The sequence below is a fragment of the Hibiscus syriacus genome, unplaced genomic scaffold (assembly GCF_006381635.1).
Source record: "Hibiscus syriacus cultivar Baekdansim isolate YM2019G1 unplaced genomic scaffold, ASM638163v2 tig00116980_pilon, whole genome shotgun sequence".
Taxonomy (NCBI): domain Eukaryota; kingdom Viridiplantae; phylum Streptophyta; class Magnoliopsida; order Malvales; family Malvaceae; genus Hibiscus; species Hibiscus syriacus.
The window spans coordinates 86,457-113,656 of record NW_024063503.1 but is presented as its reverse complement, the minus strand read 5'-3'; the positions used below and the strand labels follow the sequence as shown (position 1 = coordinate 113,656).

Genomic DNA, 27,200 nt, shown 5'->3' with positions numbered 1-27,200 from the left:
CTTGAATGGATTGCATTACTTCAACCAAAAGACAGAACAAAGACAAAGACAAATACTAACTTGAAAATCGCAACGAGAGAATAGCAACGCGAAATGAAAATCGCAACGACAGAATCGTAACGCGAAATGAAATCTAAGTGAAATGGTTAATCTATTATTGAAATGACCAGTAAACTTATCATCAGTTTCAATATGAAAAACCTACAATAATGCAAACATTTCAAAATAAAAATAATTAAAAAAACTAACCCTCGGAGGTTGATTTTCCATTTCTGAATATTGTGAGGGATTTCTGACCGTGAATGGTTGTGAGGGATTTCGCCGGAGATGGGGACGGAAATCTTCGGAGATGGGGACGGATTTCTTCGCCGTAGAGAGTGAGAGATGGAGATGGGACTGAGTTGTGATTTTAGGTTTTAGGTTATGAGTTGCGATTACGGGATTTTGTCTTAATATTCGTTTTTGTAATTTGAAAATAAAATACGCGTAGCGATTATAATGGCGCTTTAAATATCGCATTGCGATTTACGGATACGCGTTGCGATTTTATGTATTATCGTTGCGATTTACGGATACGCGTTGCGATATACGGATACGCATTGCGATTTACCCATACGCGTTGCGATTTACGGATACACGTTGCGATTTACGGATACGCGTTGCGATTTATGTGTTCGCGTTGCGATTTTCATATTCGCGTTGCGATTTTGGAAAATCGCAATGCGAATTTGTACTATCGCATTGCGATTTTCAAGAATCGCGTTGCGATTTTGGAAACTGATTTGCGATTCTGGGGATCGCGTTGCGATTTTTATTTCGCGTTGCGATTTTGTTGGTCATTTTGGCAAATCCAAAAAAAGTTGGTTAAAATCGTATATTATAAGGCATTTTTGGTCACTGAGGCGATTTTCTCTTATGTTTATTGATTCTCTTGTTAAATACTTCATTAGGTCAAAAATTTAAAATAGGTTACTATGTGAAATCCCATAAAATACCTTGTAAATCTACTGGGTTAAACACGACTCAAAATAATTATTTTTTTCTTCTCTAATTTTTTTGTGATAGATGAAGGCAATAAAATAATTTGTGATCTTTGTAGAAGTGCGACTGTAGTTGATCATATAGTTGTTGTATCTTGGGAGATAGATAACCAATGATCTCAAGCACCATATGAATAACCGAAATTATGCTTAAAGAAACTATATCGCTACAGGCCTCAACTTGTTTCCAATTTATTATTTTGTTAGCAATCGAGCTTTTGTTCTAAATTGTTCTATTCAATAATTAATAAAAATATTATTTTTTTTAATTTTCGTCTTGAATTATTATATCTTATAACATATAGAAATAGATATAAAATTAAAATTTAATAAAATAAATATTTCCTAAAAGGAAAGGAAAAACAAAGTTTTAGTTACAAGGCAGGCATTAGGTGTTGCGGGCGTTCCAAGGTTCGTAGGGTACAGTCAAGAGTAATCAATAAACGAGTACCTATAATAACAATCCAAATACAGTTGATGCATTAAACTCGGGATCCTGTCACAGCCTGCTCAGTGATTTCACGATAAGAACCGACATGTTCGAAAACGGTTTTCCTGTCACGTTTTATTCGAGGACACGCGCACAAATTTAATTTTGATATTAACTTTCTTTTTTATATTTAAAGTTTATGAATATTCTTCCACTCTGGGTCAATTGCATTGCATCTGCTGGCTATATGGTAATGATCGGTTTCCTTGTTAAGTCTCCCATGGATGCAGAACTGCTGATTACAAATGGAACCACAAGTTTCGACCTTTTTTATATAATGGCTTCGTTTAAGAGGTTCGAATCGATGGTAAAAACTTCGAGTTTGCTGGTTCGGTTGATGATATGAGAGCAGTAGATCGCCGCGGCATAGGTGGAATGCGACCTCGAAACAAGATTACTTATGCACACCATGGAGCAGCCTGTCAATTATAGCAGCTGCTGTTCTGCTAGTACTATCTTTCAAGTCATCTAGACCAGATTGTTGACTGCATGAACTTGTGTGGGACTTAATTTACTTGATTTATGTAACCACGTTTGGCATCCAACAACTTTGAAGTTCAATGCACAAGTTTAGTTCCCTCCATTAGCACCATCTGAAATGATGGGTAGTATTTATGTACAGCATTCATTTGGCACCATACATTGAACTTGTCGATTTTACACAGAAGATGCCTAATGCTAATACAAGAGAGAAAGGAATCAGATAGAGTAGGGTCCCTCCCTCAGCCAATCTTCTCGGTGTTTGTATCATCGGAGGGCCAAACGACGGTCTCCGTGAGCCGCTCCCGCATCAGTTCCAAGTTCTCGTCGGAAATCTCCTTGTATATTTGAGCATGATCACATATCTATACCAACACAACACACAAGGTCACAACATACGTATATATTCTATTCTATTTATATATGCTGAAGAGACTTGTAATTACCTTAATCCATTTCCCATACAAATGAAGCCTTGTTATCATCACTCTTTCAGCAAGCTCTTGCCTCTCCTGTCATTGTCACAGGTGAATAAACCTCATTTCTCTCTGTTTTATTATAATGCTAAATATTTTGTGTAGGAAAAAATATTAAGCAGAAAAGACTCTTTGAAGTCACCTTGCCAAGGATACGTAAGAAACGCTTGCCATCAGTGGGCTTATTTGCTGCAGCAAACCTGGCAAAATCACAAGAAATTAATCAGCCAAGTTGAAGGTTTTCATTTGAATCTAAACAAAAGGGTAATCAGAAACAGAAGAAACAAGGCCACCGGATATGCCACTTACTGATAGAACCATGTATATTGTGGTGGATTCATCTCATAGAGCTGATTCAGAACAGTCCTCACTGCTTTGTACGTGAAATAGTTGAGTAATTGCTGCAGAAAAAAAGGAAAATCAGTACTACTTGCATGATCAAAAGGGCAAAACATATAAGAATTTACAAACATCTTACCCTTTTAACGTCCCCAAAAGTATCTTCATACTGCCCTCCTAGATTGTCGACGACCACGAGTTTTCGATCCTTACGCTGCCACCTTGAACTCATCATGTTCACGGCACACGGAATCATCTTGTAAGACGACCTCGAGTCATGCCATGAATTTACAAAAGAGCTGCGTAATTCAAGCGACCCCGGTTTTACCGTGGTTAGCGTTATTTTCATCGAATTCCTTCTTTGCAAGACCAACTCCCCACCCGGATTGAGGTTCATATTGGTGGATGGCCATGCATCCAAGCACAAATAAGGACCGGTCTGAGAATCCATCATAACCGATGAACCCACAAAAGACAAAGCCCCCACCATCTTTGTTTTTTTTCCCAGTGACTTGAGCTCCAAGTAACAACACTTGCTGATCAATCCTCGAGCCAAGAAACTAAGGGATACCAACTAAAGAGAATGATTCAGTTGGTATCCAAGAAAATGGGGGGGGGGCCTTGAAGATGGGGGAGTTAAAGATTCATGCGCAAAGGGAATTGGGTCTTTTTTTTTGTTGTTGTTGAAGAATGAGGTTCTTTTGTAAGGGTGGGTGAAGCTTAAAGCTTAACCAGGTAAAGATTTTGAGGCCCAAAATTGTCCAACCCTATTTGGGTAGAAAACTTAGCTTGCATAGGTTTGATTATAAGGCTCCAACAAGTAACCACCACCTGGACGGTTGCCTAAATTCTCTTTGATAATTTGCCATTTGTTTGAATCTTGCCGTCCAAACGTACTAAATTCATCAAGCTGTTACAACACTAAAATTAGTTTTAGGGTAAACTTCACGTTTAGTACATAAACATCAATTTTAGTCTATTTTAGTACCTAAACTTTTAATTTTTTTCATAATCACACCTAATGTTTATTTTTTGTTTCATTTTAGTATATTGTCATTAAAAACTTTAATTTTTATTTCATTTTAGTACAGCATTTCAAAATTTAACTCAATTTTTTGAAAAAAATTGAAAGTTTAGGTACTAAAACATAGCAAAACTGATAGATTAGATACTAAATGCGTTAAGTTTTTAACTACGAGTAATAAAATGAAATGAAAACTAAACGTGAGGTGTGATTTAAAAAAACTGAAAGTTTAAATACTAAAATAGACCAAAATTGATAATTTAGGTACTAAATACATAATTTACCATTAGTTTTATCTTCTTCTCCAAATTATATTATTTTATCTTCTTCTTCTCCAAATGATATTATGCTATTCGTGTTTATTTATTTATTCTCGTATGAAAAAACAAGTATTTGTATTTGAATTAGTTTCATTTATCTAATTAAAAATATATTAATTCGTATACTGAATTGATTATTCCAAAAAGAAAATTTAAAGTTGTATATATATATTTTTTAAAGTGATTGAAGAATGTTTGAATTAATTAGAAATTAAATAAATAAAAAAATTAGAGATCAAATTATAAAAAAATATTTTTTAAACCATTTAATTGCATTAACAAAATGGACACGAACCTGAGACGGAGTCATGTGTATGGCTTAGGAGCCACTGTCTCTAATTTTTTATTGTTAAACAATATATAGGAAGAAAATATATTTAGACCTTTAAATTTTAGTTTATTTTGATTTTGTTCCCCTAATTTTGGTTTATTTTGATTTTGTCCCCCCAATTTTGATTTATTTTGATTTTGTCCATCTCATTTTCTATTGTTAGATAGACGTTGCCCCTCATAAATTAGAATTCTGGCTCTACCCCTGATACGAACCAATTTACCTCAGTAGTTAAATGAATCGTTGCTATTATTAGAGGTCATAGGTTCGAGCCCCAATAACATCAACATGTTGATTGATCGTTTATTGTCAAATGATTGAGAGTATTTATAACATATATTATTTGTAATCACCTTAGCTTAATAAAAAAAAGAATGAGGTTTGTTTTATAATCAAAATTAATAATGTTTAAAACTTTATTTTTTTAAAAAAATTTATCCAAAAAAATAAAAGGGTAAACTACGTCTTTAGTACAATAAGCACACGGTTGTTGAAGTTGGATATTTTTAATTTTTTTTAAATATATTTCTATGCTGTTTATCACACTTCACACAAACAAAATCCTGATTGGCTACCAAACACTGCTGTTCCATTCAGCTTCACTGAGCTCCTCTCTTCGCCTTTTCCCTTCCCGTGTTTGAAAACAAGGTTGAAACTTGTTCATTTACTTTCCTAAAACAGCGTTAGATTGAAGGGCTAGACTAGGCCTCGGCTTTTCTCTGAAGCCATGACGACGTCGTTCGGAACTGCGACGAGTGTCGTGACACTGAACGATTCAAAGATTGGATTGCAGAGCTTCACGGCGTTGAGATCTTTGCGTTCTGTTGCTTTTCTGGGAAATGTTAGCGCCTTTTCGGTTCCCTTCTCAACTCCGCTTATTAGAGCTATCTCCACGGTCACCCTAATTTCCTTTTCTTCTTATTCGTGTGTGTAAAGTGAGAGAGAATTGCTAGTATAAAATGATCAGTTGAGACTGTTTTGACCGTCACTTAACTTTTTATAGGAAATGTTGTTTGCGAAAGTGTTTTTTTGAAGTAAAATGGATATATTTTCCTTTATGCTTCACTAATTTGAGTACTATTTTCGTTTTAAAGTGTAAATTTGTCAAATTTGTATTGCATTGTTTCTGTCTGTTTTCAGCCAGTAAAGCCTGAAAAGACTACTCCAGAGCCGAAGCGAAGTAAAGTTGAAATATTTAAGGAACAAAGCAATTTCATTCGATACCCTCTCAGTGAGGAGATACTGAGTGATGCCCCCAATATAAACGAGGCAGCAACTCAATTAATTAAGTTCCATGGGAGCTATCAGCAGTATGACAGAGATGAGCGAGGTGCAAGGTCTTATTCCTTCATGCTTCGCACTAGAAACCCTGGTGGGAAAGTCCCAAACCAACTCTACTTGACAATGGATGATCTTGCCGATCAGTTTGGTATCGGAACGCTTCGTTTAACCACGAGGCAAACATTTCAACTCCATGGTATTGTGAAGAAGAACCTCAAGACCGTAATGAGCACAATCATTAAAAACGTGGGTTCAACTCTTGGTGCGTGTGGGGATCTCAATAGGAATGTGCTTGCTCCTGCAGCACCTTTAATGTCAAAAGAGTACATGTTTGCGCAGGAAACTGCTGACAACATTGCCGCACTGTTAACTCCTCAGTCAGGTTTTTACTATGACGTATGGGTGGATGGGAGAGATTCATGACGTCGGAACCTCCAGACGTTGTGAAAGCCAGGAACGATAATTCCCATGGAACGAATTTCCCCGATTCGCTTGAGCCGATATATGGGACTCAGTTCTTGCCGAGGAAGTTCAAAATTGCTGTGACTGTGCCAACTGATAACTCAGTCGATATTCTCACAAATGATATTGGTATTGTGTTAATTTCTGATGAAAAAGGGGAGCCTCAGGGTTTCAACATCTATGTAAGACATAATGTGATTGACTAAAGAAATCATCTTACACACTTCTATACCTATAAGTATCTATTTCTTGTAATTGTCATTGCAGGTTGGTGGTGGCATGGGAAGAACCCATAGGCTAAAAACCACTTTTCCGTGCTTGGGAGAACCACTGGGTTATGTGCCAAAACAGAATACTTTGTACGCTATTAAAGCCATTGTTGCTACACAACGTGATCATGGTAGAAGAGATGACCGGAAATTTAGTAGAACGAAATATTTGATCAGCTCTTGGGGGATTGGAAAGTTTAGAAGTCTTGTCAAGCAATATTATGGAAAGAAATTTGAGCCTTTCCATGAGTTGCCTGAGTGGGAATTTAAGTTACTTGGGATGGCACCAGCAGGTTTGTGTTTTAATTTGGAGATTTCATACATAAGGTCTTTGGTTTGACTTGTGTACAAGTACCGACTGTCTTTTAATCTTTTCATATTATACTTGGCTCTGACTGTTTCCAACTCAAGCATGATCTCTTAGTTTAGTAACTTTTCTGACTGGTTATAAAATTTTGGCAGGGTGATGGTGCATTATTTTGCGGGCTCCATGTAGATAGTGGTCGTGTTGCAGGGAAAATGAAAAAGGCTCTGAGGGAAGTAATAGAGAAGTATAATTTAAATGTTCGAATAACCCCAAACCAAAACATTATTTTGTGTGACATTCGCAGTGCATGGAGGCGTCCCATGTTGAAAAAAAGCCAAGTTGGCCACATGGCCAAAAACAACTTTCGGTGGTTTAAATAAATGCATCGATTTTTTGGTTGAAATTTGAAAAATGGTAAAATCATTTTTAGTCATTATAATTTAGGGTATTTATAAATTAATCCTTAAGTTTCAACTATAAATATCCTAGCTCATTTAGCTTCAAAAATATCCCAAAACATTCTAGCTTTCTTCCAATACTAGAGAATTTAGAGAGTTTCTTGAGAGTTGTTTTCTCCTTTTTTATCGAGAGAGAATTATCATTGTTTTCTCCTTGGTAGATCGAGAGAGGTTGTAATTCCTATTTTCTCATAGTGAAATTCTTCTACCGTTGCCCGTGGTTTTTACCCTAAATTTTTAGGGGGTTTTCACGTAAATTTTGTGTCTCTTTTATCTTCATTTTTATTTTCTCAAATTATCAGTTGTGATTTTGCTCTATCCGATAGCCGTCTTCCGCAATTGGAACAATCATATCTTCACACAATTCTTTCTACCTTGTACCTTCATGTTGCTTACGTCTCTGACAGGCCACAAGAGGATCGACACCAGGTAAATTTATCAGCATTGATCACCTTCGTCATGAAATCTGCTATATTGTCTTTGATATGGACCTTCTGCATATCTACCGTCCCTTCTTCCACATTTTCACGAATGAAATGGTATTGAACTCGTATGTGTTTTGTCCTTGAATGAAATGATGGATTCCTTGCTAGATGCAAGGCGCTTTGACTGTCACAAAACAGAGAGACATACTCTTGATTGTGCCCAAGCTCCTCCAATAACATCTTCAACCAAATTGTTTATTTACTGGCTTGTGTAGCTGCTACATATTCTGCTTCTGTTGTGGATGTAGCCACAATTGATTGCAATTTTGAAACCCAGCTTACAGCTCCACCAGCAACTTTAAACACATATCCTGTAGTAGATTTGCTTTTATCCAAATCCCCTGCATAGTCAGAATCAACATACCCATTGATAAGTAAATTTGATCCTCCGTAACATAATGCAACATTTGAGGTCCCTTTGATGTATCTCAGGATCCTCTTTACTGTATTCCAATGCTCTTTGCCTGGATTCGCCATGTACCGACTAACCACTCCCACTGCTTGTGCAATGTCTGGTCTTGTGCATATCATAGCGAACATTAAACTTCCCACTGCTGATGCATACGGTACTCGAGACATATCCATTCTCTCTTTTTAACTGCTAGGACTCATACTGGAGGATAATTTGAAGTTAATAGGAAGAGGGGTAGAAATTGGCTTACAATCTTGCATGTTGAATCGTGACAAGATCTTCTTCAAGTAATTCTTTTGTGAAAGCCAAATCTTCATATTACTTCTGTCTCGGTGAATTTGCATCCCTAGAATCTTGTTTGCTGATCCCAAGTCCTTCATTTCAAATTCCCTAGCCAGTTGTGCCTTCAATTCTTCAATATAATCTTTGTTGGGTCCTGCAACCAACATGTCATCCACATACAACAACAATATAACAAAATCGTTATCACCAGACCTCTTGAAATAAGCACAAGGGTCTGCATTAAGTCTGTTGTATCCAAGGCACATAATGAAGGAATCAAATCTCTTATACCAACACCTCGGCGCCTGTTTTAGACCGTACAGAGATTTGTTCAACCTGCAAACCAAGTTCTTCTTTTCTTCTTCTTCAAAACCTTCAGGCTGGAGCATATAAATCTCTTCTTCAAGATTTTCATGAAGAAAAGTTGTTTTAACATCTAGCTGCTCTAGATGTAAGTTCAATGTAGCACACATTGCCAAAACTACTCGAACTGTTGTTAGTCGAACCACAGGAGAAAATATTTCATTGAAATCAATACCTTCTTTTTGAGCATATCCTTTGACCACCAGTCTTGCACGATACCTCTCAACTTGATCGTCACCATTTCGCTTGATTTTGAAGACCCATTTGTTACCAATTGGCTTCTTTCCTTTTGGTAGTGGCACAAGGTCCCATGTATTATTTTTATAAAGGGCTTCAATTTCTTCTTGCATCGCCATCACCCACAGTGAAGCATCTGAGTTGTTTATTGCCTCATGGTAAGTTGATGGCTCACCGTCCTCTGTTAAAAGGCAGTATGCAATATTACCTTCTATAACATAATCTGAGTGCCAATTGGGACGTCTTCTTACACGATCTGATTGACGAGTTGTTGGTGCTTCAGAACTTTCTAGTTCTTGTTCATCATGTGCTGGTTCTGCTTCTGAAGAATCTCCTTGTTCAAACTCCTTTTCCACATTTATCTGTGTAGTCTCTGACTTTTCAGTGCTATCATCGTCTTCTTTTCTTTGTAGTTTATCCTCTACAAAGATAACATCCCTGCTGATGATCACTTTACGGGCAGTGGGATCCCACAAGCGATACCCCTTGACTCCATCAGCATATCCCAAGAATTTGCATTTCCTGGATTTTGGATCCAGCTTTGAGATTTCTTGAGAGTTGTACATCACGTACACAATACTTCTAAATATATTGAGGTTTGAATAATCAGCTGGTTTACCAGTCCACATCTCCATTGGTGTCTTCAGCTCTATTGCAATTGATGGAGCTCGATTCACCAAATAACAAGCGGTATTGACTGCTTCTGCCCAGAATGATTTTTCTAGGCCTGCATCCCTCAACATTGCTCTTGTTCTTTCTAAAAAGGTTATGTTCATCCGCTCTGCCACTCCATTTTGTTGAGGAGTGTTTGCCACTGTGAACTGTCTTTTGATACATTCTTTCCTGCAAAAGTCATCAAATTCTTCGCTTGTGTATTCTCCACTATTATCTGTTATGAAACACTTGATCTTATTTCCAGAATCAAGTTTCACCCGCGCTTTGAAGATTTTGAAAGTTGAAAACACATCTGACTTCTTCTTAATATGATACACCCAACATCTCCTAGAGTAGTCTTCAATAAATGAGACAAAGTATTTTGCTCCACTTAGGGATGTAACTGGTGCTTGCCATACGTCAGAATGAACCAATTCTAGAACATTTTTACCTCTAGAATTTGACGTGTTTAATTTCAACCGATGCTGCTTACTTGTTATACAATGCTCACACAAAGGAAGTGATATCTTTGTTAAGCCGGGAAGTAGCTTTTGCTCCACAAGGACTTTCATTCCTTGTTCTGACATGTGTCCAAATTTCTGATGCCATAGCATTGCAGAATCTGAACTACATGAGGCAACAGAGGCTTCTGCTTCTAGCAAAGTCTCTCCTTTCAGCATGTACAAGTTTGCTGCTATCTTTTCGCCTTTCAGCACCACAAGCGCTCCACGGAACACCTTCATGATTCCTTTCCGTGTTTCAATCTTGCTTGCATTATTATCCAACAATCCGTAGGATAATAAATTTTTCTTTAGGTCTTTCACGTGCCGCACATCTCGAACAACTTTAATTGTTTCATCATACATCTTCAATTTGATGGTTCCCACGCCAATGATCTCTAAGGCATGATCATTGCAACTATACACAGATCCTCCTGAGACAGGTTCATACTGATGAAACCATTCTCTTCTTGAGGTCATGTGATATGTTGCTCCTGAATCAATGAGCCATATATCTGCAAATCTTTTTCTTCCTTCCACGGTGGTTGACGCTTCACAGCATAGTGTATCTCCATCATCTGAAGTGTTTGCAGTATTGCCTTGTGGATTGGAGTTTTTATTTAGACTCCAACAATCATTCTTCAAGTGACCCTTCTTTCCACAGTTATAGCACTTTAAATTCTTCTTGCTCCTCGACTTTGATCTACCATGTTTATGACTACTGCTTTGGCCACGTTCTGTTGATCTCCCTCTCGTCGTTGTCAACGCTTCTGCTTGTTGCAGATTTACTTGTTTGTCTTCCTTGTTCTTGCGCCGATTTTCTTCTTGTAGAACAGCAGCTGCAACGTCATCGAAGACTAGACTGGTGACATTATTGTTTGTCAAGTTGATGATGAGTTGATCATACGAATCCGGTAGACTTTGAAGTAGAAGTTCAGCACGTTCTTGTTCTACTATTTTACAGCTTAAGGATGTAAGCTGAGAAAATAAAGTGTTCAGTGTGTTTAAGTGCTCCGTCACTGAAGTAGATTCTGACATCCGAAGAGTGTACAATTTCCTCTTAAGAAAAATTTTATTGTGCAACGATGTGGCCTCGTACAATTTGGTGAGATGATCTCATATCTCCTTAGCTGTCTTCTTCTCCTCGATGCTTGACAATACTTCATCTGCTAATGCTAGATGAAAGTTTGCCATAACATTTCCGTCCATCTCGTTTCATTTGTTGTCATCTGCGAAATCTATCGGCCTTTCATTGATAGCAGCTAGACACCCGTCTTTCCTCATGATGGCCTTCATCTTCAATTTCCACAGTGAGAAATTTCTCCCATTGAATTTTTCAATATCAAATTTTGTTGCCATAGCTTCTATTATTGATAGCTCCCACTATTTCACTATCGTGAATAGTTCTCTAAAACCTCAAAGAATGTGTAATACCTTCTTATTTTCTTATGTTGGAGGATCTACCTTTTGGTGGCAATCACAAAGACAATAAGCAGATATTACACACTCAAATCTGGCTCTGATACCAATTGTTGCGGAAGACAGCTATCGGATAGATCTAAATCGCAACTGATAATTTGAGAAAATAAAAATGAAGATAAAAGAGACACAAAATTTACGTGGAAAACCCCTAAAAATTTAGGGTAAAAACCACGGGCAACGATAGAAGAATTTCACTATGAGAAAATAGGAATTACAACCTCTCTCGATCTACCAAGGAGAAAATAATGATAATTCTCTCTCGATAAAAAAGGAGAAAACAACTCTCAAGAAACTCTCTAAATTCTCTAGTATTGGAAGAAAGCTAGAATGTTTTGGGATGGTTTTGAAGCTAAATGAGCTAGGGTATTTATAGTTGAAACTTAAGGACTAATTTATAAATACCCTAAATTATAATGACTAAAAATGATTTTATCATTTTTCAAATTTCAACTAAAAAATCGATGCATTAATTTAAACCACCGAAAATTGTTTTTGACCAAGTGGCCAACTTGGCTTTTTTTCAACATCCCATTGCCACAGTTCTTGCTCAGGCTGGCCTGTTGGTAAGATGTTTTTTACTTGCTATACTTGCCTCTATGATTTCTGAGCCTGCACTCTGCAATGTCTGCAAAACTTTTAGAGTTGAACATCTTAATCGCATGGTCAAGAATAGTTGCCTTGTCTGTTGTGTTGGGTGGGTGGGCTACATGACGTTATAATTCAGATTTTAAATAAATTTTACGACATGTCAGTAGTTAGACAAGACCGATAATATTGAATCACAAGATCTGGTTTCTCACAGAAAATCCTAATATTTAAATTGTGTATTCAGAGTAATGATTGATAATCCTGATATTTTTGTGAAACATGGGGTTCATCTGCAGATAACTAGGGAGTGATGGCTTTGTTTAAAATCCATGTAATTTTCAATTTACACTTGATCTTTAGCTGCTTTTCCTTTTTCTTTTTAAATCTTCCTCTGGTTGCAAAATTGCTGTAGTGTTATATGGTTAGTTGAGAAGTGTTCCCTTACTCTGTTTATTCTTGTTATAATTTGTTCTTTGAATTAGATTTCTAGCTGACTAGTTCTAGCTGTGAACAGAAACCTAGATATGTGGACCCCCTGAACTTAACTGCTATGGCTTGTCCAGCTTTCCCACTTTGTCCATTGGCAATAACTGAAGCTGAGCGTGGCATACCCGATATCCTCAAGCGGGTCAGAGCCGTCTTTGAGAAGGTATGTTTACCAAACATACAATCTAGTTAAATTTAAATGACCCTTGTTCATACAACAAGGCTGGCCTATAACTGTGCGAATTCTCCTCCCTATATTATTTGAATGTGCCTGAAATCTGGTTTGGATCTCCAACAAATAGATAGGCAATGACTAATTTCAGGTTGGTCTCAAGTACAAGGACTCTGTGGTGATACTGATTACCGGCTGCCCTAATGGTTGTGCTAGACCATACATGGCTGAGCTTGGACTTGTTGGTGATGGTCCCAACAGCTATCAGGTAGTTCAATCATTTGCCTTTATATCCTAATCACTTAGTATGATAACTTGGTAATCTTGTTTTTTGTTGAAATCAGATTTGGCTTGGAGGAACACCCAATCAAACCCAATTAGCAAGCAGTTTTATGGATAAAATCAAAATTCAGGATCTTGAAAAAGTTTTCGAGCCTTTGTTCTACAACTGGAAACGAAAAAGACATCTCAAAGAATCATTTGGCGACTTTACAAACCGCATTGTAAGTACTGGGACAAATTATCTTCTACTTGGTCGGTTTTTATATGCATTTATTTGAGATATATAGAATGTTGGTTTCTCGCAGGGATTCGAAAAACTTCAAGAACTGGTGAACAAATGGGAAGGTCCAGTGCAAGCACCAACAAGGTATAACCTAAAGCTCTTTGCTGATAAACAGACATATGAAGCCATGGAGGAGCTTGCTAAGCTGCAGAACAAGAGTGCTCATCAGCTGGCGATCGAAGTTATCCGCACTTTTGTTGCTACCCGGCAGAGCGGTAAAAGTAAATAGGTCGTTGGTTTCTCTTCGGTAACATCCGGCATGGACGAAATTCGGGTTCTCCGAACTCGTTTTGCATTCAAGTTTTGATATTGTTCTGTAAATCACCCTGTGCTATTCTTTCCTGTTTTCTTGGTGAGAAAACTTTGAATTGGTAAGTCTTGAGTTTGATATGCAGACGTTGTTACTTATTTGCGATCAGCCCAAACTAAGTCCGCTTCTGCAATTAACAGAGAAATTTAAGTCAGTATTATTTGGCTATAAATTTCTTTTATTTATTTAATAATATGATCTTATAACAGTAACATTGTAGAACGTATTTATCTGTTTTTATTAGCAAAATTGTATATTGTATGCAATATTGTTCTAGTAAATCATGTACCAAAATATTAGTCTTAAAACATGATATTAATACCAGGGTTTCAAATTACAGTCGCGGTCGTGTTTTCGGTTATTTCGGATTTACCGTGATTGCGGCCGTCGCGGGCGCTATTGCGGCCGTCGCGGGTAACTCGGATGGCGGCGAAACCGCTATATCGTTGCTGAAATCGTGGTCGCTGACCATTTTTTAAAACCCTGACTAATACGATGTCCTTATGGTGGACACACGCTGTCAATAGGTTATGAAAGTTTTGAACCGATACTAACTTGTCAATTTGTAATCACCCCATACCATTCAATAAAAAATACTAGTAATGTTATTTTTTAAGGGTAAACTAAGCATTTAGTACTTAAACTTTTAATTTTTTTTTTAAAAATCATACCTAACGTTTAGTTTTCATTTCATTTTAGTATCCGTTGTTTAAAACTTAACGTGTTAAAATCTAAACTATATGTTTTTGTTCGTTTTAGTACCTGGACTTTCACTTTTTTCAAAATTTAACATTAAATTTTGAAAGGGTACTAAAATGATACAAAAACTAAAGTAAAACTAAAGTTTTTAAAGGTGGGTATTAAAATGAAACAAAAACTAAACTTTAGGTATGAATTTGAAAAAAATAGAAGTTTAGGTATTAAAACAAACCAAAATTTATAGTTCAGGTACTAAACGCTTAATATACCCTTCTTTTAATATCTTTAAGATTGAATTAAAATTCAATATTATTTACAAATAATCATGGTAGAAAACTACCACATTTTTGTGTACAAAACTATTGTCTAAAAAGAAAAATTGTCAGAGAAACTACACGTGGTAATGATATTTTAGTTAATTGCATGGAGCTGTTTATAAAACAAAGATATGAATGGCAATGGCAATGGCAATGCAATGAGGGGTTAACTAATAAGTAAAGCTCCGAAACGAGGTAGTTTGTTAAATATAGCAAACGCAAACATTGCAGTTGAAAACGCAACTGTCAGAGAGGAGCAAAGAATTAACGATCTGCAATTCCCCACCCACAAAAGAGACAACAACATAAGGGGAAAAAACAAAATAAAAATTATGAGCACCGGAGAAGGGAAAACCGTGTGCGTTACTGGGGCCTCAGGTTACATTGCTTCATGCCTCGTTAAGCACCTTCTCCTTCGTGGTTACACCGTCAAAGCCTCTGTTCGTGACCCAAGTTTGTTCTTTTCTTTCCCCCCATTTCTTTTCATGATATCTTTTGCTTGTTTCATCATCGTTTGTTCATGCTCTTTCTGGGATTTGAATATCTTCTTACCTTTTTTAATGTTAATTCTTGTATCCTTCTTGTGCTCTGATTGATTACTTTGTGCAGGTACATGGTTATTCATTTCTTTAGCCATTTTTTCATATATTTGGAATATCATATGTCATTGTGATGCTCAAGTATGTGCCAGACATAGGTATAGGATATGAATACTCCAATAGGAAAAAAAGTCCGAATAATAGAGGTTTCCTCTAGGTTTGGTGGTGATTGAAAGAAATGTAGAATGCTAGAAAGGGGTATAGTTGCTTGTTGAGAAAGAAAGAACTGACTTTACAGGCATCTGCTATTTATCATGAGACAACTTTTTGTTTCTGGCATTTCATTGTTTATGTGGTAGATTCATAATCATGGGATAACCTTCCTTGTTTTCTTTTGCATTTCTCTTGTTTGTTCTTATAAGAGTTGCCCAGATGTTTCCTAAACCAGTTTCAATCATTTTAATTAGTTATTATTCCTCGATAGGTGATCCGAGAAAAACACAACACTTACTTGCACTTGAGGGCGCTGAAGAAAGGCTGAAGTTGTTTAAAGCAGATTTATTGGAAGAAGGTTCCTATGATTATGCAGTTGAAGGCTGTGAAGGTGTTTTTCACACAGCATCTCCCTTTTATCATGATGTCACAGATCCACAGGTTGATGTTCAATCCTTTTTGTATCCAATGTATACACTATGTTGTCTTTTATATCTCTCCTCGATTAATAAGCTTTTAACTCTTCATTCCTCATCTCAGGCAGAACTACTCGATCCTGCTGTGAAGGGAACACTGAATGTTCTGAACTCATGTGCTAATACCTCTTCTGTGAAACGAGTTATCTTGACATCTTCTATAGCTGCAGTCACTTACACCGGGAAACCTCGAACTCCAGATGTTGTGGTTGACGAAAGTTGGTTTACCGATCCAGAGTACTGTAAGAGCTTAAAGGTGAGTATATGTGCTGTACATCTGATAGTATATCAAGATTCGTGTTATGTTTTATATGTAACTTTGACCTGCTATACTGAAATTTTTATGGAGAAAGGAACAAAAAACGGATTTGTATATGGAGATGCATTCAAATGAAAGTATATTAGATGCCAATTGTTCATTTCTGTGCTAGTTACTGAAAAACAAAGATAAATCATGTGAAATATAAGAACATTCACTGAATCTCAATTTTGTTTTCTCATTATTTTATCAATGCTTGAAGATAGGTCCAGCTTGTATCAAATGTGAGTTTGAGCTTGTTGATAAACTAGCTTATCAATGCTTATTCTATCAAATTGCAGATAGGTTTCCAGTCTCGATATAAATAATTTAGGTGTTAATTTTTTGCCAACATACGAATGCATTCCTCCGACTTTTCTTTCTGGCATCATTGATAGCGGATTCGAGCATATGAAGATTAGGATTTAAACTATCAACAGCAGGCATATCCCCTAATTGACTTGTAGATTGGCTGGATAGTAGGTGAAAACTTTGAGTCTCTTTGACTTGTAATCGGCTACTTCTCTATTAGAAGTTGTTTCTGCTATCTCCAGTACCCCATATTTTAGGGTATGGCTTGATGGTGCTGTAACAAGTTGCCTAATATTTTATCATGTCACACTGTTTTCTTTTTTTAAAGTAAGAGGGTATTATTTCTGAATCGTCATCTTTTTAATTCAGCTCTGGTATGTAGTCTCCAAAACCATAGCCGAGGAATCTGCCTGGACATTTGCGAAAGAGAAGGGCCTCGACTTGGTAGTCATAAACCCGGCAATGGTGATCGGTCCTCTTTTACAGCCAACACTTAACACAAGTGCTGCAGCAGTTTTAAGCTTAATTAAGGGTAATTTCTGCCTGGCTACTGTTTGCCTTCAAACCCTGAACATGTCATTTGCTTTATATTTGATGATCAATATCCTTTACACTAGTGATCGACACACACACTTTCTTTAGTGATCTTCTGAAATACACACTTAAACTTGGTACCTCTTATAGGAATAAATAATACCCTTCCAATATATTGCTTCCCTGGTAAATGTCAGTTGATTTGAAGGAAAAAACAATAATAAGGCCTTCTAATCAACTCCTCATGCATGCAATTTGTGTATAAGTACCACAATAGTATCCCTGATAAAAATGACAGGAATCCGCATACTGGAACTAAAGTCATTATGACCTTGTTAACTTCTAATTCTTCGATAAAAATGTAACTTGTTGGCATAGTTGCCACTCTTACATTCCTTTTGAGAAGAACGTAGACAATGCATCAGTTTTAGGGATTTTTTTTGTCTAAGTTTACACCTGCTGAGGCTATCCATCTCTTCTCGATCCTCTGTTCTTTCTGCAGGAGCACACACATTCCCGAATGCAACTTTCGGTTGGGTCAATGTAAAAGACGTTGCAGATGCACACATCCAGGCATTTGAGATTCCATCAGCTAGTGGAAGATATTGTTTAGTCGAGAGAGTTGCACATTGCTCGGAAGTTGTAAAGATCTTAAGCGAGCTATATCCTTCTTTCCATCTCCCAGAAAAGTAAGTTTTCAACTTCTGAATTTTAAAGCAGACTACATAACTACCTCTGAGCCATGTGCTTCTCTTTCTCTCTTTATACCGAGCACTTCCCTTAATTTTTAAGTCAAAAAAGTCCCGAATTTTTTCGAGTCCACCTTTCAATATATGCTTCTGCATCCTTTACTTTCATTGCTTCCATGTGTATGATACAGCGTTAGGTATTTCATTCAGAACTCTGATGATCTTATCCAGTACTTTTAATAACCAAATCCAGCTTTAAGGAGAAAATATCTTGTAGGATATCGTTGAACGCTGGTCGTTTCAGTTATATGTACTATATACTGAAGCCTTATGTGCAGATGTGCAGATGACAAGCCTTATGTGCCAACGTATCAGGTGTCAAAGGAAAAGGCATTAAGTTTGGGTATAGAATTCACTCCCTTGGAGGTGAGTCTCAAGGAAACAGTTGAAAGCTTGAGGGAAAAGGGATTTGTCAGTTTTGATTCTTAGTAGCTCTCTTTGCAGCCCCTCCTTAACAAATAAGTGGTGAATAAGCTTTTTGATGGCTTTCTCTTCTTCTTCTTCTTCTTCTCTTCAAATTTCTCGAATTATTGACCTTTTTGCGGTTGGCTTCTGGTTATAATTGTTTCAGATGATTTAAGAGGGAAAATGGTGATATAATAGTGAAATCTACGTTTTGACTTGACTTCTAATTTTAATTTAAGCTGTGTTCAGTTTGTTATGAATTTATGAAATAATCACTCCCATGGCCTTTTGTTCTCCACATGAAATTCGAGTCGAGTCAATTTTTGGAATGAAATCGAGTTTTGCTCACACTTATATCCATCCATGTATATGTGTAGAATAAACAAGCAAAAAAGTATATATAAAAAATCCACACGCACTCTGTATATTTTCCCCAGTTTTTTTTTCATGTATAAGCAGACAAAGCTACTCACAAACAAACATCAGATATTCAACACAATAATCAACAATCACATGTAACATATAGCAGTGGCATATTATCAATGCCTTTGGTTATTAAAAAAAGAAAGAATTTAGTGTAATGGAGAGTTAAGACCCTCTTGAGAAGAAAGAGAGTGGAGAGGCTGGTGACGTTTGGAAGAAGACAACGATGGTATCTTCCTGAAGGAGGGCCTTTTATCAAGATGCTCAATTGTCTTCTTGGCATAAATTTCTTGAAAAAATGGCGAAACCTTTTCTTTCGTCTTCAGAATTATGAAGAAGACAAGGCGGTAGCATATGAGTATGACCACCACTGCAGTTAAATCCCACCACTTGGACCGATCTATCGTCACCCCGAAGTACTGCTTTATGATTTGATCTCCGGTTAGTTTCTGATCACCCGGTAGTAGCGGATCGAATTCGAGGCCGATGAAATCATTCTTGTAGGCACCCTGCATTGTTGTCACGTTCAAAAAAGAAAGTGCGTAGTTAGTGATTGTGATGAGCAAATACTCAAGTAATTTAGCTTCATTAATAGATGAATTTCATACCTGAAGTGCCCATGAACTAAAACTGATGTATGAAATGGGGTAACGCCAGAATATCTTAGGAAGATCAGGCAGCAATCTGAAGAAGCCCGATGTCATCATTAGAATCCCCTGAAAAGTGAAGACCTTGGGAGTTAAAATAACTGAGCTTGAAAAGATGATCAAGTAACTCGGTATCGATTACTTACGATAATTCCGGCCCCGGTGATGATTCCCATTAGGTAATTGGGAACCAATGAAGCTACCACCATCATGAGGCTCTCAATCACAGTGATGCTGAAGAAGATATTGAGGCAGAAGAACACATAATGCGAAAATCCGGATCGAAACTTCACCATGTAAAATGTTATTGTTCCTGTGATGAGTGCAATAGCAACCAGAAATGGGAATGAGGAGAAGAAATTGGAGAGTGTATAAGCTGCAACTCCATAATATCCATTCAGCCTTTCTTTATTAAAAACCTGTGACAACAAACAATGGAAAGTATTACATGACAACAACAATGTCATTACCTTCTTTAAGTCAACTGAATCACAAAGACTTTCATTTTACCTTCATTTCTTCGATGAAGGAAGGAAAGCCTCCGATCGACATGAAGGTCATAAAACCTGTGATGAATGCGCCACAGGCTACACGGGCAAGAATTGCGGTATTTCCGTATCCGACATCGTAGAAGACGGTTCCGACACAGATGGATACAAGTATATATATCACAATCCTTGCCCAGTAATACCCAGCATCTCTACACATGTTGAGAAATGATCGTTTTGTCAACGTTGTAAGTTGCTTCAACCATGTTGCTTGACTTCCACTGATTGCTTCTACCTCAAGTCCTTCCTGATATCACATCAACTTTCTTTCAGACACTGTTTTGTATTTTAGACTTATCAAATTGAAAACTATAGCTTTGATTACTTACAATTTTTGATATTTCTTGAATCCTAGCTTTTGCCATTTTCGCGTATTTCGAGTGCCGGTACTTTTCGACCAGGGCGGCCTTGATTTGTGCTGTTGCCATGCTCGTGAAAGGATCTGAGCTTGAAGGTTTATCCTAAAGAAGTGATACACAAGATTAACTGTCATTATTTGGACAATAACTGCAATACTAATTCCAAACAAATTAGAAAATCCCCTGGGGCAATACTTACACGAAGTTTTAGAGAACATTTCAGCGTGGCTGTTACGGCATCGAAGTCCGAATTTATACATCGGAGGAAGTGATCCGAAGGGTTTCTTCTACTTGGGCATGGAAAACCAGCTTCAGCAAAGAACTGTGAAGATCAAAGCTAAGGAATTAGATTACAAGCATACCAAAAGCACATGCAATTATGCAATGCAAAGGGAGTTTATCCCATGTTCCCATTACCTGGACAGCCATTTTTGCCTCTCCAAAGTAAACAGTTTCGCCTCCAGATAACAAGAAAAGGTCATCAAACAATGCAAAAACTTCACTACTGGGCTGGTGGATCGAGGAGACGACTGTCCTGCCATCACGAGCTATGTTTCGGAGAGATTGAACAACAAAGAAAGCAGAGGCACTGTCGAGGCCAGTAGTAGGTTCATCGAGGAATAACATTTTGGGCATCGTGAGGATTTCAAGTGCAATGCTGAGCCTCTTCTTCTCCCCACCACTTATTCCTCTTAGATGCCAATTCCCAATCACTGTGTCACCACATTCTTGAAGACCCATCTCCATGATTGTTCCCTCCACAATGTCTTTTAATTCATCTTTGGTCAAGTTACTGGGAAGCCTTAAATGAGCAGAGTAGGTTAGAGTTTCTCTTACGGTTAGAGTTTCCAACATCACATCCTCCTGTGTCACATAAGCCTGAAAATTCATTCAAATTTAAGTGTCACTGAAGATTCTTTCATCCCAAGTGGTTCATTTGAACAAAATTTTTGAAGATAGCACACATACATACACACATATGGTTATTAAGTTAAGGAGTACAAAACTTACAACACCACCATACTGCAGTCTCTTCTTTCCATTTAAAAGGATGTTTCCAGTCATTACCACATTTCTGGCGAGTCTGTCTGCACCAACAATATAAAGGTTTTCTCTCACTATAATAAAAAAAAGTATCTTTATTTTTAATATATCTGATTATAAAATAATATTTATGTTTGACGTTAAATCTAATTAAACTCACCCACACTTCAGAAAAAAATGCTTAAACTCGACTCACCTTACCAGACTACTCTTTGGGTTTAATTGAATTTAATAATTAACCTCACTCAAAACTTTATTTCAAAAAATTTTGACTTTGCCCCACAAATTTGATATGGATGGGATTGTAAATTTTTAATAACATTTTGTAGCTAGAAAATATCTTTTTAACAGTGGAATACTTAACAATGTTGGCATAGCAGTACGAATTAATGAAAGACTATCTTTTCGGTCAAAAAATAATTTGATTGGATGATTTTTTTTGGGGGGAAATCTTTAAGATACAACACTCTAACTTAGAGTTAAGAAATGGCATAAAAAGATACAATTCAAAATATTATAAAAAATAATATTTTTGACTAAACGTAATCTAAAATATTAACTTTTTTAATATTTTTCGATTTCACACTTTTTTTTCGTAATATTTTTGGTTTAATTTTAAATTAGATTGTCATCACTAGAAATTTCCCCTATTCTTCCTTTAATCGTCGGCATGAAACGCAGGTTTCTGGTTGAAAGGACGCCAATTTAATACCACCCAACTGCTAACTACAAAACTATTAAGTGCATAAAGTATCCATCTCGAAACTATTCTATGGTTGCTGATTTTTTTTTATATAAAATCCTTTTCTTAGCTAAAAGTAATATAATAAATAATAATGAAGCGGTTTGAATACGATATTTTTATTACTTTTACCTAAGCTTTCCCAATAGAGGGAAAATCACGAGAAATTCGTTATTTAGGTTAATTGAAGAGGGAGGAGGTGAAGTCGCAGATAGCAATCGCTATCGGAATGCGATTACATAACATGTGAGCGACTCATCATTCGATGAAGGAGCAATATCTTCAATGCTGCATTTATTATTTAATTTAATAATTCATTCACTCCCTCTTAATTCTATATTCGCCACCTAATCTTGAACAAGCTTCATTGATTATCGATAAGCAAGATCGAGGATATTAGGTTAATAGTTGGGATAAACATGATGGCAATTTTCTTAATTCAATAAATAATATAATTTTATTTATTAGATCCGTTAATTTCATTAAAAAAACAATTTATTTCAATTTTTAAAGAAATATTAAATTATTGCATTAAATCGGAAGGGGAGGATAAGGAGTCGGTGTCGTGCCATTAAGCGGTGGACAAACCGCTTTAACCTTTTTAGCCAGGTCGAGGTGGACACGGACTAAAATGTTTCGTTTAATTTGGGTAAATTAATATTTAATACCTAAATTATTATTTTTAATTTATTTTAATATCTAATTTTTTTAAAATCACACATAATATTTAATTTAAAAAAAACGGAGGTTTCACGTAGATAGGATATCCTAAGCCTGAATAGTGACATCGAATTCTCGGAATAGGTACAACATATATTATTTCACTCAACTGTCTGTACCTCATATTTCAGTAAACTTATTAATTAAATATTCCCCAAAACCATCTAAAACACTTGATTCGGTGTCCATAATCTTGTTTTAGTGTTGTTAAGACTCTTAAATACTTTAAATCCTAAACTACTTTGGAATTAAGTTAGATTAGACTTGAAACAAACAGAATTTATAATACGGAGATAGGGGCAAAGTAGAACCTGCCAGAGAGTCAAGGAGTGTGGATTTCCCGGAACCCGAAGGGCCCATAATCGCCATGATTCTTCCAGGTTCAGCAAATCCACTAAGCCCTTGAAGCAACCGTTTGGTAGGTTTATTACCGAAGTTCGGCAGCACCACCGTCAGATCCCGCCAGACCAAGTAAACGCCCCTGACCAAATCCTGATCACGAGCAGCGGCACCGCCATCAGTACCACGGATATCTCCGGCGGCGCTACCTTTCTTACTGCAGCTCGCTGACTCTATCTCCATCGCATCAGAAACTAGGAAAAGAAACGAGATAAAAGAAGAGAAGAGAAGAGAAGAAGATGGGAATAAAGGCGATCAACGTCGAGAGGTGTCGTTATTGGTGTGATAAGAACAACGATCAACGATCAACAAACAACTAACAATTAATGCGGTCCCTGTGAATGGATACTCATACCACAAGCATGCGGCACAGGGAGAGGAGAAATAAATAAGAGAGATTAATTGAGGTGGTTTTCAAACAGATGGGTGGGCATTGGCAAGTGGGAGAAATAAATGACTTTTAATCCAATGCTTTATGCTATGTGCATAAGAGTATTTCACCCATAATCATGAAACCCGATGACATATTTTTGACAGTAAAATAATTAAATAAATCATTTATTCATAATTGAGTGATTACATATAATTTAACATTTAAAATGTTAAAAACAAATAAATGATTACCAATGTGCTCTGATAATAAGTATGAACAAATTTACTTGACATTTTGTATAGGACAATAATTTATTAACCCCGAAAAACAAAATACCTAGGCCCGGTCGTGGTGAAAAGCTTGCCTTTGCTGATGAGAAATCAGCTGAAAATAAGATTATACTTGGGCTGCTTATTATCATAGGCCGAAATGGCGTTCAGTTTCAGCCGGACCCTTGAGGTCTTCGTCAAACATAGCGAAAAGATACGTTTCGATAGCTTGCCCAAGTTCCATTACCGACATGATCGATCACATTCTGGTAATAGAGCCCTGCATTCTCCACCGTCACCGATTCTACGCCGGCAGAAGGCCAACCAGTCTCCAACACAACGATCCCCACATTGGCACCACCAGCATTTTCCAATGCAGAATAAAAGGCATCCAAAATAGCGTCGAGCATGTTTTGCTAGTTCAAAGCGCCATCTTGAATCACTGTTTCCGGAGCAGTGAACAAGGCGTAGTCGAGACGTACGTTCTGGGGATCACCAATATAGCCATAAATAAGGGTAGATATTGGCAAGAAGAGACGCACCGGTGGCTGCTAAGAACGTGACAATGGGTGTCATGTAAGGGCTTGAAACTGGACTAAAGGAGCCTGCTGACGGAGGGTAAGACGGGCCCAACAGACTCGCTTCCACCGATGTGGAAACCTTGATTTCACCACCTAATCCTCCTGATACCAAAGCATTATAAATGTTTTGCATTGCAAGGAGAACATATTGAGCTTCAAGGTCGTTTGGTCTTATTTCGTTCCCGACTGCTATGTACACAATTTTGACTGCTGGAAAGAAGGCTAGTACGTTGTTTTGGACCCAAGCGGCAGCGGTCGAGGGAGTGGCGAGGAATTGAAGGTCTCCATTGGGAACACCGAGGATTAGTTCAATGTTTGTTCCTGCAAGAGCATGGAGAGTTGCTTGGTCTGGGTCGTAGAGTCTCATTTTCCCGATGCCATTCGACGTGTAGAAATTGACAACGTCGATAGCAGAGGGCAGATTATCGGCAATTCTTCCATTGCGTACCTCAATCGGTTTTGTTGCGCCTAAGTCACATACAAATATAAACATTTTACTTATTAAGCTCAGCCGCAACAAATGTAGAAAATAACAGATGAGGAAGGAGAGAAATCGAACCTGTTGTCGCAAGGCTGGCAATAAAAATTCCCAGGATTAAACATGTTGCGACCATGCTAGTTCTTCTGTTAACACTTTGGAAATCCATGGAGGTCAAGTATTTTTCTTATGGAACTCACTATAACACTAGGAATATATATATAACATATTGATTCTCTTTCTATGTATAGAGATTGTGAGAGTGAGAATTTACCATTATTTTCAGGCAATTGTGAATGGGAAGTAATTAATATTACGATACGTGTGTTATGATCATTGCATATTTGCTTTCTCTCGACTGCTATGGAAATTAAAAGTACGTTATGAACTCAGTTCTGCAAATCAAGGAAGTTAATAAATGTTGAATAATCAGGTAAAGAAAGCAGAAAGAACACATTAATTTTAACGAGTTCAGCACTGTGTTTACGTTCTCAGTGTCTTAGGCGGCGCTAGTTTTTCATTCAATATCACATAGGTTTAGGTTACATCTCCTTTTATAATAAATAAACTCTGGTACATATTTACAAAAATAACATTGTATCATACCGTGGGACTGCACCCCGCACCCCCAACCCACATAATCGCTACTGGTATATTTATGAGTCATATCTAACAATAAAGGTCGTCAAAGTAATCATACATGATAAAAAAGTAAAATGTGAATCACATTAAATTGTGGTTGATATTTTCCAGATAATTAGTGTTAACTTTATAAATGAAAATTTTATTTTTAAGCATAGTTGTTTTTAATTCGATAAATTATATTTATAGTCACTTAATTATAGAATGATTTTATTTTGACCATCGATCTTTTATTTTTTATTATTTCATTTAATTATTTAAATAATACCAATCAAACTTAATATTATTAAAGTTAAAATAAAAATAAAAATCTTAAATCAAGATAAGAACAATATATACATATATATTATTAAATTAATATAAAAATAAAATATATTTAATAAATCATGTAAAAAATAAAATACATTTCTAATGTTTAATTTAAATTTTAAACATTAATATACAAAAATATATACCTTAGGGTTTATCAATTATAAACTACCAAATGCTCTTGGCCATTGGTTGGAGTTGGACATGTGATGTGCTTGGTTTTCGAGCAACACAGGTGCAATTCTCCCGGTGAAAAATAAATTTAATCATGCAATTAAATGTTGACATATGTCATAATACCACAATTTGATGAGATTTATTTAATTAAATTAAAATTATGATTAAATTAATAGAAGTTATATGAAGTAAACACTAAATGTGTAGTGATATCAAACTTTTTAACCATCACCTCGTTTTATATGTTAACTATTAGGGGTGTTCATAATTCGGTTAAAATTGAATTATCTTAAATTTCGGTCGGTTAATTTTGGGTTCGATCAGTTAACAGTTAAGGATTATTTTCAAACTTCGTTTCATTTAATTTAGTTCGAAATCGGTTAATTAACTGAAATGATTAAATATTTAATATATTATATATTATAGTTTTAGAGATGTTTAAACTTCGGTTTAACTGAATTAACCGACCAAATTAACCGAATAAACTAAAAATATTTAATATTTAATATATATAATATTATTTATAAATTTTGGTTAATTCGGTTAACCGAACTTAGTTCGATGCGGTTAGTTTTTTAGAAAAAGTTTGATTCAATTAACGGTTAAAGGAGAAAAATCAGTTAATGAAATTTGTACAATTCGGTTCGGTCGGTTAACCGAATTAACCGCTTGAACACCCCTGTTAAATATTAACAATTGGTAGCTTAATTAACATCATTTAAATAATTAAATAGTTCGATCAAAATTTTTCCAAAAGTAAACTGTCTTATGTAGAGTTACTATAGTACGATTAACCTATAGGTTTAAAACCACTGCTTATATATCTAGTATTGGCTGTGACTTACAAGAACATTTTGTAAGAAGGACAAGGGTTAAAGATTTACCTGGTGTGAGATATTACCTTATTCAGATACTGCAGAGGTAAGGGTAACCCTTCCAACTCAGTTTTTTCATTTGCAAATGTTAAAATTCGAACCTCTGACCTTAGTTAAGGAATTTAGTGTCTTATCTCATTAGACCAACTAGTTGTTGGTTCATCAACGAGCATTTTAGTGTGTGTAGATTCTTACTACTTTGTAACGTGTAGCTTTTATGGGCAAATTACATGAGTTATTGTATTATGGATAACTTTAT

At 36.4% G+C, this 27,200-nt stretch overlaps 3 protein-coding genes and 2 pseudogenes across 5 annotated transcripts; 2 read left to right on the top strand and 3 right to left on the bottom strand.

Annotated features, from left to right (window-relative positions):
- Positions 1–2,086: 2,086 nt before the first annotated feature.
- Positions 2,087–3,488, bottom strand: LOC120192799 (chaperonin-like RbcX protein 2, chloroplastic). Its single transcript, XM_039195518.1, has 5 exons — positions 2,965–3,488; positions 2,796–2,887; positions 2,629–2,686; positions 2,457–2,522; positions 2,087–2,375 (listed from the first exon to the last, which is right to left on the bottom strand). The coding sequence occupies exons 1-5, from the start codon at positions 3,313–3,315 to the stop codon at positions 2,253–2,255; spliced, it is 690 nt and encodes a 229-aa protein (XP_039051449.1). The 5' UTR covers positions 3,316–3,488; the 3' UTR covers positions 2,087–2,252.
- A 1,724-nt stretch (positions 3,489–5,212) lies between these two features.
- Positions 5,213–26,502, top strand: LOC120192795 (annotated as a pseudogene).
- On the top strand, positions 15,110–18,441 carry LOC120192797 (phenylacetaldehyde reductase-like). Of its 3 annotated transcripts, XM_039195516.1 has the most exons (6): positions 15,110–15,282; positions 15,853–16,022; positions 16,122–16,313; positions 17,037–17,199; positions 17,704–17,890; positions 18,229–18,441. In XM_039195516.1, the coding sequence occupies exons 1-6, from the start codon at positions 15,162–15,164 to the stop codon at positions 18,377–18,379; spliced, it is 984 nt and encodes a 327-aa protein (XP_039051447.1). In that variant the 5' UTR covers positions 15,110–15,161; the 3' UTR covers positions 18,380–18,441. The 3 variants fall into 3 exon arrangements, with proteins under 3 accessions (XP_039051447.1, XP_039051448.1, XP_039051446.1); XM_039195517.1 differs by lacking the exon at positions 15,853–16,022 and having other exon boundaries at positions 15,110–15,269; XM_039195515.1 differs by having other exon boundaries at positions 15,853–16,313.
- LOC120192794 (ABC transporter G family member 15-like) lies at positions 18,831–23,435 on the bottom strand. Its single transcript, XM_039195512.1, has 9 exons — positions 23,150–23,435; positions 21,344–21,420; positions 20,750–21,211; positions 20,532–20,654; positions 20,303–20,434; positions 19,936–20,220; positions 19,572–19,844; positions 19,387–19,494; positions 18,831–19,287 (listed from the first exon to the last, which is right to left on the bottom strand). Exons 1-9 carry the CDS (start codon positions 23,418–23,420, stop codon positions 18,928–18,930), a joined length of 2,091 nt encoding a protein of 696 aa, XP_039051443.1. The 5' UTR covers positions 23,421–23,435; the 3' UTR covers positions 18,831–18,927.
- Positions 23,991–25,107, bottom strand: LOC120192798 (annotated as a pseudogene).
- Positions 26,503–27,200: the final 698 nt, after the last annotated feature.